Raw genomic sequence first — 11,538 nt, 5'->3', positions numbered from 1 at the left:
GTGAACCAGGGATTCGATTTGTGTATGAGGTCATTTTGGGAATGATTCGACCTCTCTGGTGTTTGGATGAATTTGACTGGTGAGGTCAGGGATTCGGATTGGATGAATTTGACTGGTGGAGTCAGGGATTCGAATTGGAAGAATTTGACTGGTGGAGTCAAGGATTCTGTTTGGACTTGCGGTTGCATCTAGTGGGTCGCTAGATTGCCTACATACCCTGTAAAGGGATCAAACCGTTGTAGTTCACATGAATTTGTATTTCTGGTGTTGGTGTCGAAGGATGTACATATATTTATTTTTGAATCCGTCGGATGTATTTCTTCTGCGGACACCCGAATTTAATTTGGGCACCCGATGTGTTGAATTTTGTACTGGGCCGTGTGAATGGGCTTTTGTGTTGTCAACTAATGAATTTGGCCAAGCCCGAACATTGAGACGAACTGTCTTGAAGTGGGCTTCGATATTTGTGGATGAGTGATTCAACAGGCCCATGTATTGGACACCCATCTTTCTTTCCAGGCCCTTTAGCTTTAATTTGCGTCAGGCCCAATTGCAAAGCCCGCTCCACCTGTAAGACCAAACTGATAGACTCTTGTCTTCACATCAGAAAGCTGGGATCTTTCGTAGTCGCCTCGAGCTGGTACAGATCGTGTTTGGAGATGGAAGCTAACTCTTGCAGTTCGCTTTGGAGAGGGAAACATGAAGCCTGGCTCTGCATAAATAGCGGGTTGCATGCCCGTGATGCTGCAATTACGAACTGGGTAAAGCCTCCATCTTTCTTATTTCTTCTCAATGGATTTCGATCAACCGAAACACCCACTAAGATTTCCGAATTTATTTCTTTGCTGCTGCAAATTCGATGTGGCAATTGGACGAACTTCTATTGCGGCAACTCGTCGGTCAGCTGGTGTACAAAGAGCTTGCGACCCATTTTTTTGGTACAATCCACCTCTCTGAATGATCAATTAAGCCTTTGTTTTTGTCTTCTAATTGATCATGTGTAGCACCGCTTTAAGAGAGTTGGAATTATTAATTCAAATATGCTTGCCACCGTTTGACTTTTGCTTATGACATATAGCAAGTTCCAGATTGAAACATAAAGCCATGTTTCTTGTCTTCTTGTTAATCATGCATGGTATTGATTTTAGGAAGAAAACAATTAAGCCTTATTTTCATTTTGTTGCTTCCCAGCTTGTGTTGACCTCTTACTGATCACAATCACTTGCCATTAAATGTCTTCTTGTTTATCATCCCACCGCTTCAATTAAACAAAGCAAAAGTTTAATTTGTTTTGCTTCTGAGCGTCTGGCCCTTGTCAAAGCTTTTGTCCAGACCCTTTTGTATTGCTTTAATATAAACTCTTTTGCAGGTTTCACACCACCGCCAAGCTTTGTCATGCAATTTTGTTTGAAACGTGGTCGTAAAGGATGAGACTTTGAGAGACAAACTTTTGTTCTTGTTTCAGTTTCTGTTTGCTGAGACCATAACTTTGACATTGGCTTCAAGGAATATTTGTATGATGACCATCCGCAACTTTGGCTGTTCGTGGACAACCTCCGTTAAAGCGATAACAGCGTCATCCTTTGGGGGAATTTAGCATTGAAGCTGGGCTGTTCATGAACAACCAGATTTTTCAATGCATTAAGTTTGCAAGGGAGGAATTTTGAGCATTGAAACGAGGCCGTTCGTGAACAACCGTTTTGTTTCATTGCGTTATGAATTTGAGAGCAGCAACAATGTCATTTCGACGAAGAACTCTAATAACAATGGTCGTTCATGAACGGCCTATTAGAGCTTTGGAGGTCACAAGACATAGAGGATTAATTGGAGAGGCTTCACAGGGAAGGCAGATATATACCTGCAGCTTTCTTTCTCTGGTAGCTCTTCTTCTCTGTTTCGTTTTGCTGCGTCTCCTCCTCTGCTTTGTGTTTCTCTTATTCTCTCTGTATTTCTTTTTTTATCTCAGCCCTCTGTAGTGTTTTTTCCCTCCTCTACTGCGTATATCTTTTGTATTTCTATCCCCCTTTCTCTTCGGTGTTGCTGCCTATATATATAGTGGTCATTGGATAGGTGTAACCGGGTAGTGATGACCACTTTGAATAACAAGTCTATCCTTATCACTTGTTATCCTCATGTATATTTGAATTGGTCAACAACTTGACCGAGACTTGAATCAAGGCTAACAGAACATTATCTCCTCTGACTTGACGTTATTTGAACTTTTTAAAGATAATAGTCTCCTTGCTTTGCCGTTTGGAGTTTGGTCGAAGTTGTAACAAACTTATCCCATGTGTGAAACTGAATGTATTTCTTTTTTTTTTTTCACAGCAGCTTGTAGGAATATCAATGTTGTAATGGGCTCCCACTTTTTTCAATTAATTTTGAAAGACCATCACCATATAACTTCTGGACTCGTGATTTTTTCGGTTTCAACAACTCTCTCCCTAACTCGATAAAAAAGAACCCAGCGACAAGGCCAAAATTATGAATACAAATGTTCAAAATCCTTCAATAGAGCCATCATGGCTGAAGAACTGGAAAAGCCTAAAAGCTTTCTTCTTCCTCCACCATACTCAAAAATTGGGTTGTTGATGCATAAAATTTATACTCAAAAAGACTCTGTTTTCGTAATACTGCAACTCATTTGGAAGAATTTTATTGTGGAACAGATTGGGTCTTGCTTGGTCTTACAAATTGGTATTTTTGTTGAAATATATTCAACTAATTTCATAATATAGTATGAAGATAGCCTTTATTCTTCGAAATCAAGATGCATATTCAAACCCAGATTTGTATCCACATTTGAGACTCGAATTTTCAAAAAGTTTTATGGGTTGTTCCTCTTCGATCTTTAAGTTTCAAACATAGTCAAAACAACACGAAATCCATTTTATTTAGAGGCAAATCGAGATTGTGAGAGCAAAGGAGACAAGATGTTTGGTTGTTTAATCACGAGGCAAATCAAGATTGACAATTAGAGGGAAACGATCTAATTAATCTAATTCCCATATCAGGTAACAAAATTGTAGAAGCCAAAGAGAGAGATAATTGTGTGATCAGAGAGACAGGAAGATGATGAGAAGGAAGAGAGGTTCCGCCGAGGGAGGGAGAGGAGACAGATGGAAGGAATCAAAAAGTTATGATTGTAAGGGTAATGTGGAAAGAAATATGAGGAGAACAAAAGAAATTATTAAAAAAAAGAAGAGTGCAAAATGTAATTTGGAGAGCATAAATTTCACTCCCCTTTTGGAAAGTTCTAATGGATTAATCTAAAAGCACCAATAGTTTACACTAATCTTAAACTACGATTAGAGAATCTAAGAGTAGTTTTAGTGAAATCCTTTGACATCACTACAATTACTAAATAGATGATGTATGGATCATCTCCCTTGAACTAAATTCGATTTTGATGCGTTTGGAGTTATGATTCCTTATGATCAATAGTGTTAAATACAATAGCAGTGCGTTGCTAGGGTTGAGCTGCCGCCGCCCTTGGGTGAGGTTTTGCAGCACCTTCCCCCTTCAATGGGGTTCTATTCCTTCACCTTCTGTGGTGTCGGCTCTTTGGAGTGGGGACTCTCGTCTTCCCTCCTTCTCGTTTTATCCGCTAACGGTCCCCTGCGTTGAGTTGGAAGCGGCCTGTGCTTTGCCGGCTCGATCGGTGTTGAGGATGATAGCCTATCTATCATCGCGGAGGGCGGCTCACGGTGGTGGTTCGTCGAGGCCTCAGCGGGCGCGTCTCAAATTTGGTGACGTGGGTCGGGTTGGTTTGTGCTTGGCTGTTCAGGGCATGCCCAGACCGGATCGATCGGGCGGTGTTGTCACCGAATCGTTACAAGGTGAGGCTGGCCCCATCCGGTGTGATAAGTTGGAACGATGGTTGAGTTTTCTTCGACGAGGGTTGGAGGGGCTGCATTCGGGCCGACTCTGGCAGAATTCGCAGATCGAGTTGACGTGGCGGGGCATCCCAGATCTATTGCTCAGCTGCCTTCCCCAGAATGGTCTCTTCCATCAAGGTTTGGTGGAGCCCCGGATTGATTCAGGCGGGGATAACAGCGCGGCCGCTCGGATCACTGGTGTTTGGGTGCGGAGGCTTTCGAGTGCTCAGAGGCGGAGGCTTTCGAGTGCTCAGAGAAGAGATGATGCTGGGGTGCCCATGAGCTTGGGTGCCCTAATCAGATTCGAATTGGCGTGGGCTTTTGTCACTTTGGTCTCGGGCCGGATTTGGATCCGTATTTGGGATCCTGGTCGCTTACAATTCCGGATCTTGGATCCGAGACAGCTGCTCATATTGATCTGGTATTTGTTCTGGTTCTTGGGAGTTTGTTTGCTAATTTTTGAGTTTTTGACACCCTCGGTTACTTTCAAACTCCTGGTGAGCGAATCACCTCTCCTAGGTGATCATATCACCGGTTACAGCTACGGTTACGGTTACTCATATCTTTACACTGCTCTCGTGACATATGCAGTGCAGCGAGTTGTCCGACATCAAGTCACATGGTTACATTTAATTTTAGATGCGTCTGTGCGTCTTGCTATCTTTTATTATTTTCCTACTTTATAGATGCGTTTGTGCATCTTGTTATGCTTTATTGTTTCTTTCGATGCTTTTGCATCGCTCCATGTACTTTTCAGTTTCACTTAATATAATTTTGTCGTCTTTCCCTTCAAAAAAAAATTCGATTTTGATGCACCTTTTTGTTTTATTAAAAATGTATAATGCATTAATTGAGGGCAACGAGTCTAGTCGATTACAGACAGCCCACAAAGGGCTAAATTCAAATAAGAGACAACTACATCCCACAAGTGGTACAAAGGGGAAGCCCAAAAGGAAAAGGAAGAACAAAAATCCAAAACTGATGTCTGCACTAACTCATTGTCTTCATTCTGGTTCTCATGCCACCATCAGAGGAAGGTTGAGCTCCACCAAGTACTTTTGCTAGATTTCCGATGCACGGTCCATTTCTTCATCTCATGCCAGAAGAGATTTGAGTTTCCGGAAAGGGGATCCCAGCTTCCTCCCTGTCACAAGGCTTGAACCTTGCAACTGTTCTGACAACTGCCAAACGATTAATCAGTAATAGATGGAACCACTCAAGACAAGGAATTAGGATCTAGCAGACGACTATCCATGAAGGTGCTAGAATTCTAGGTATGAATCTAAATGAGGAAGAAGAAGGAAGGAAAAGAAACGCAGAGAAAGTTGAGGACTACATTGTGACTAGAAATTCTGATTACAGTTTAGAGCAATGATTTACAACAATATTTTTCCTTATATACTATAGGAAGAACCAAATTACTATATTACCCTTAACATCCCCCCTCAACCATATGCCTGGGTACCAAGCATTATGGTTGGAACACATGATATAAATCCCAAATGCATAGTTCATCTTCTTCAATGCTCGTGCTGTGATCAGTGGACAGCTGCAATGCATCCAATCTCATCCGAGCCTTTGTCAACTTGACAACTTCTCATCCACATAAAGGACACATGTTGCCGCTACAGATATGAGATCATCAGAAATTTCTGGTCTATTCTTCAACTCAGCTGATGATAACAATAAACCAGCAACTTTGGCGTCAATATCAACAATCACTTCTTTTGCACTATGCCAATAACCTCATCAGACGACAGACAATGACTGTCGTTTGATATGCAAAAAATCTGTCGTCTAGTAAGCTGATATCTTATTGACGTTCAGACGACGGTTAAAGCCCGACGTCAGAAATTCACTCAGACAACAGACACCTAAAAAAATCTGTCGTCTGAATGTGCTTAAATATGTACAAATTGTAAGTATATGTGGTTAGATATGAAATAGAACGACAGTCAAATGTTGTTGTTGTCAAACTCTAGCAACAGACTTTACAAATAATCTATTGTCTGTTTTAATGCGAGACGACAATAAAATGTCGTCTGAATGTGTAGAATTTCCATGTTTCTTTGCCAAATCTGTTGTATGAACTTTATTGAAACAACATCCACTATTAGTTATCTATTGTCTTTGTTGTTGTAAAAGGACATTTAAATGTCCTTTGAATGTGTAGATGCTTGAAGTATCTTTGATCTTTCTGTTGTGTGTACTTGTTTCAAACCATAGTTGTTGGTAGCTTTCTATTGTTTGATATTATTTAAAAAGACATATAACTTCCAATGTATTATCATATGTCCCAATGATGAAAGTCATACTCAAACAATGAAATACAGTTTGTTAACAGCAGCATAAACTAATCTACCCCATTGATAAAGGTTTCAGCACGTTGCTCCAACCTCCTCAAAAGGTCCTTCATAAAGAGTGTACTTGTCCCATGAGAAATCAGCAGTGTATCTATTGCGCAATGGTCAAAGACTTCACTACTTGTTTTCTGCTTGCCTTCTGCAGACTACGTATCGTCTCTACTTCCTAACCATTTCTGCCCTGATAGATCTATGCTTCCTAAGTAAGGACTACTTTTCTGTGACAACATCAACCAACATTAGTTCAATTACCATTGGGCTAAACACATGAAATATAAGTCAAACTTTTACAGTCAAATTGCTTGATTAATAGTATCAAGCAGAAAACTCATTTGCAAAACTCAATCGAGATGCAAATGTATAGTTGACTATACTTCATGAATAGAGGTAACAAAAAAATGAACAGGGAAAGGTAGTAGTGAGTATATACCTCAGTCCCTACTTTTCTCTTCTCTTCCAAGTCAGCCTTGTTTCCAGCCAAAACCATTATTAAAGTTGGATTTGCTAATATCAAATGAGAAGTAAAATAAACTTGAGTGAGTTAGCAGTCTTGAAGCATATTAGTTACTCAAGTTATATCAATCCAAAAAGTGGTCACTCCAAAACTTTTCAAATGTACCTTGTCTTTGCAATTCAAAAACCCACTTTTTAGCTCGCTAAAAACAAATGACTCATGCAGCCAAAAACAATATGCATCGAACTGATTACACATAAAAAGTGCATAACTCATATTACAAATCACCAAAGAGTCTTGTATCATTTGACAGATAAAGTCTAAGCAACTCATATTGCAGATCATTAATGACATAGTCTTCTATCATTTGATAGATAAAATTTTAAGGCTTACAATGAGCATGTCACAAGTGGCTCCTTCTGCTTTAGAAAGTGAATCAACCAGCATCTATTCCTCTTGTTGATGTTCAATACTAAATTTTAAAAGCACAAAATGTAACGATACAAATGGAATTGCCTTTCCACAAGAAATTAACTTTTGGGCATAGACAAAATTCTGAATTCCTAAATAGTAATCAAGGAGGTAATTTGAGAACATAATTTGATCATGGATCCTCACACAACTCGAATGCTTTCCCTAAACAAACATATCATGTATATATAAAACAAGAATAGATTGCTAATTAGTATCAGGCCAATTTATGCTTACAAATGAATGAAAGAAGAAGAGAAAAGAAAAGAAAAAAAAAAAAGAGAAAAAAAATAAGGAAGAGCTCAACATTGGCAAACAAGGAATGTTTCCATCACAGATATTGAGCCCATATGAAGCTGAAGTCTCCGGAACTCAAAGTGGAGGTAGATAATCCAGAGAGTCAGCAGTAGTGGAATCTCTATAATGACCGATATAACACAAGCAACCACAATTTCTAAACATAATCAGTTATTCACAGAAAATAGTTTAAATTCTTTTCCAAAGTAGTCTCTTAATTTCTACAAAACAAAGAAAGACAAGCTCACCAAAATCCCCTGTGGTATAGCTGAATGCTGAGTAACAACGAATTCCTAATCCGCTAACTGGCTTTGAGAAGGCAAATTCCCATACACCGCCGAAAAAAAAGGTAATACAAAAGAGAATAAATATCATCAGCGAAACCGAAACTGAATACATAACTATAGTTCATCATTAATACTCATAGAAGGAAAATCCATAACAATTCAAAAAGAGAAGCCAACACTTTCTCAGGTAGAAATAATCCAACATTGACATTATGAAATTGATAGGTAGCATCATAAGATAAAAGAAATAATATTACTAATTCTAGGTTGCAACATCTGGTACCTACTTCTTTCAATTATACAAAGAGAAACTTTAAACATTATATTTAGGGGTCCTATAGAAACTAGAAGAGAAAAATACACATTCAATAATGTTAAGCATGAGCATGAGGGTACTTGCGTTGCATCTCTACAAAACATCCTAGTAAGGAGGGTATCTGGTGTTCTGCCAGTTTTAGTCAAGATAGCTTGTGGAAAAGAAAGATGTGCAGCTACATTATTAACATGAACTGTAAAGCATTTGTTCCTTTTCATTGTAACTTGGGCACTTGGGCATCTATCTCCAACATAAAGCCAAGACAATAGAACTATAGACACTACTTCTTAATTCCCTTAATGATCCCATCTCCATGTTAGTGTTGTTGAATTTATTAATCTCGGACCAATTATACCGTGGGAATCTAAAATTTAGATTAGAGCCCACTTAACAAGTTTGACAGTTATAAAACAAGAAATGAAATTAAGGGTAATAGCAACTATTCAACAATAATTTATGAAACACCCATGCTTACTTTGTAAAGGTACGGTCAGCAGATCTAGAAAAACGAGTTGCAAAACTTCCATTCATACCTGAGTCTCCCTGTATAAACAAAACTTAATAAAAAGATTTGAAAACAGGATACATGTGTGCATATGCAATTTATAACTCTGTGCTTACGCTTCCATAACCAAAGAACTATGTTCATGAAAGTGGTCTATGAAGGTCTAATTAATAGTAATAAAGAGAAGGTTGAAAAAGAGGAAGAACAAGTGCAAATCTAACACTGCAAGTACAAAGTTGAGTCTATGCATATTTACTGATACAACACAAGCAATCCTAATTTCTAAACAGTTTAACACCAAATTCGACTTCAATAAAAAACCCTAACACTTATATCTGCTTTGATAACCTTCCATCCCCAATTCAAATATAACCCAGAAAAGAAAAGGAAAAAATCAAGATTCAAAGGAAATTTCCTATTAAAGCCCTAAATCCCCAATCCAACCAAAAAAACCTTAAATCTAAGGGCTTACCAGCATAGATAAAGAACTACTGATTGACACCCATGAAATGAGTAATAAGGTTTGGATGATTTCGCGAAAAGGGGTATGAATCGGAGGGTTAGGTTTTGAAACAAAGTCTGGATCAGATGAAGAATGAGGTTCCCTTTCTTTCTCGAAGAGGGGTATGAATCCGAGGGTTAGGTTTTGACTCAGCCGGATTTTTGATTTGGGTGAGAACTTCGATTTGGCGGCACGAAGCTTGGATTAAATTTGGAAGAGAGAAGGTAGTGTTGTGTAAGAAGAAGCTGGGAAAGCTTTAGATCCGAGTTTGATAAATGTGTCGGGTGGAGAGAAATAGCTTTTAATCCCTTCACGTTGTGCCAAAAAAAAAAAAAAAGCTAACACAAAATCCAAGGTCAATTTATCTCCTTTCACGAGACAACAGATAAATGTTGTCTGAACAAAAAAAGAAAACACTCGTACGACATGAGCCCAAATCAAATTTATCTCCTTTGGTTAGACGACAGATAAATGTTGTGTCAAGATAAACCTAATTTTCAAAACTAACTTACCATGGTATGTTGCTATATTCAGACAACAGTTTTTTCACTGTCTGTCGTTAAAATATATCAGACGACAGAAACCAACATGTCTGTCGTCTGATGAGGTTATTGGCATAGTGTTGATTTATTAGTCAAACCACAAGCAACCTTGCTTCAATTCTCACTTTCAATTCACCAAATCATTGCAGCAATGGCCATTGTCCAACATCCTAAAAACACTCTGACCAAGCCATCCAGGCCACATCTTATCACCTTCAACACCCCCTGCATCTTTATGACTGTACATCTATCTTCTACCACTTTTCACAATAACAATACAGTCCTAGGAAATGCCTACAGCCTCAGCCCAGAAGAATATAGGAAAGAAGAGGAAAAATGAAGATAAGTGCAGAAGGCAAAAGATTGAATGGTAATTCTACAAATTTTGATCTTGATTTGTTTTGAATGATAATTGTACAGAAGCAAAAAACTAAAAATGAACACGAAAACTAAAGGATTGAATGGTAGTTTGACTGGTAATTGTACAAAAATGCATAGAGAAAACAAAGAATCTCTTGGTATTTTGACTGGTAATTGTACAGAAGCAAATTGAAAGAACAGCTTACAGGAAAACAAGAGGAGACTTGGAAATTGTACAGAATTGGTTTCAATGGTAATTGTACAGAAGAAAATTGAAGAAATGCTGAAAGAAAATCAAGAAGGGGAAAGGCTACGACACAGGACAATTGAATATCTCCAAGCAACATATGAATAGATTTCACCAGAGCACCAAATCACAACATATCAACCTTATAACACCAAATACCATCACCTAATTAGACTGAGTTGATGATCCAGGTAATAAGGGGCAATCGATAAGCAGAGTAGATCACAAAGCTACTGAACCAATTGAACTTTCATGAAAGATTAGTCAAGATTTTACCAAGAAGAAGATGGAACGCAGTGTTTAAGCCAAAGCTCAAACCACAGATTTCTCTGAAATTTCATCAATAAAGCCCTACCTCTCTCCAGACCAGAATCAGTCGACGGCGCAGATGCGGAGGGAGTCTCGTCGAAAGCCATCGAGTTATTGTGTGCTCCAATTGGAGATAGTAGTCCACTGAGGTCCAGTGGTCACTGGAGAGTCAGACATAGTAGAAAGCAAAAAAAAAAATGTTGACTCCGGAGACGGTGAGAGTTCGGAACCGGACGGCGGCCCGGTGATGACGAGGGATTGAGAAAGATAGAAAATTCTAGGGTTTGGGAATACCGATTGGGGGATTTTGGGGCTTATTAGATTAGATTTCTCTGAATTGAAACAAAAAGAAACTAAGGATGAAGAGAATTGTAGCGGAGAAGCAGCAGTTGAGAGATGGTCAAGCCGCCATGGCTCTGATACCATGCTAGAATTCTAGGTATGAATCTAAAGTAGGAAGAAGAAGGAAGGAAAAGAAACGCAAAGAAAGCTGAGGACTACATTGTGACTGAAAATTCTGATTACAGTTTAAAGCAATGATTTATAGCAATGTTTTTCCTTATATACTATAGGAAGAACCATATTACTATGCTACCCTTAACAGAAGGAACGTTGATGGAGGAGAGCGGTCAGATGGATGGTGGTTTCAGATCTGATGATTTTAATGAGGGAGAATAGAGACTGAGTTGGGAAAACTTTACTAAACAAAAGAAAAACTGCTAGGGCATAAGCCTCGATGAGGAAGCCACCTCCTCTCGCAAACCGTCAATCTAGATCTCACTGGATTGGACCTAAATCTAGGCGTACTGGAAGGAGGCCGTGGTTTTTTCTTTTCTAGAGAGAGGTCACTACTGTTATGGACTTGTGGCCGGACCTCAATTGATGCACTTGAAACCCACGTCTTGATCACTCGAACAATCTAATGAAAATAAAATTGATCTAAATTCCATGCGCGCGAAACGAACAACTGACATGTACTAACTTCTTTTGTTCAAAGTTCAAACTGA

At 38.8% G+C, this 11,538-nt stretch overlaps 1 protein-coding gene and 1 long non-coding RNA gene across 9 annotated transcripts; one reads left to right on the top strand and one right to left on the bottom strand.

Annotated features, from left to right (window-relative positions):
• Positions 1 to 325: 325 nt before the first annotated feature.
• LOC133715482 (uncharacterized) lies at positions 326 to 2,200 on the top strand. The gene is made up of 2 exons (XR_009849083.1): positions 326 to 938; positions 1,370 to 2,200. It is a non-coding gene; the product is annotated as an uncharacterized LOC133715482 (long non-coding RNA).
• A 2,506-nt stretch (positions 2,201 to 4,706) lies between these two features.
• LOC133718644 (uncharacterized) lies at positions 4,707 to 9,349 on the bottom strand. Of its 8 annotated transcripts, none has more exons than XR_009850443.1 (7): positions 9,044 to 9,349; positions 8,542 to 8,609; positions 7,712 to 7,772; positions 7,089 to 7,167; positions 6,861 to 6,941; positions 6,672 to 6,745; positions 6,105 to 6,459 (listed from the first exon to the last, which is right to left on the bottom strand). XR_009850443.1 is itself a non-coding variant. In XM_062145512.1 (5 exons), the coding sequence occupies exons 2-5, from the start codon at positions 8,591 to 8,593 to the stop codon at positions 4,973 to 4,975; spliced, it is 270 nt and encodes an 89-aa protein (XP_062001496.1). In that variant the 5' UTR covers positions 8,594 to 8,609; positions 9,044 to 9,349; the 3' UTR covers positions 4,707 to 4,972. The 8 variants fall into 8 exon arrangements, 2 of the variants coding, with proteins under 2 accessions (XP_062001496.1, XP_062001495.1); XR_009850446.1 differs by having other exon boundaries at positions 7,712 to 7,768; XR_009850444.1 differs by lacking the exon at positions 6,861 to 6,941.
• Positions 9,350 to 11,538: the final 2,189 nt, after the last annotated feature.

The sequence above is a fragment of the Rosa rugosa genome, chromosome 6 (genome assembly GCF_958449725.1).
Source record: "Rosa rugosa chromosome 6, drRosRugo1.1, whole genome shotgun sequence".
NCBI lineage: Eukaryota > Viridiplantae > Streptophyta > Magnoliopsida > Rosales > Rosaceae > Rosa > Rosa rugosa.
This window is presented reverse-complemented; position numbering and strand designations above follow the sequence as displayed.

Excerpts from the sequence above, each read along its gene's own strand:
- LOC133718644 (XM_062145511.1), bottom strand. The coding sequence starts at position 7,862 with ATGTATTCAGTTTCGGTTTCGCTGATGATATTTATTCTCTTTTGTATT. Across the intron at positions 6,746-7,711 it reads CTATACCACAGGGGATTTTG|CAAATCCAACTTTAATAATG; the intron begins GTGAGCTTGTCT and ends ATTTGATATTAG. Across the intron at positions 5,060-6,671 it reads AGAGAAAAGTAGGGACTGAG|TTGTCAGAACAGTTGCAAGG; the intron begins GTATATACTCAC and ends ATCGTTTGGCAG.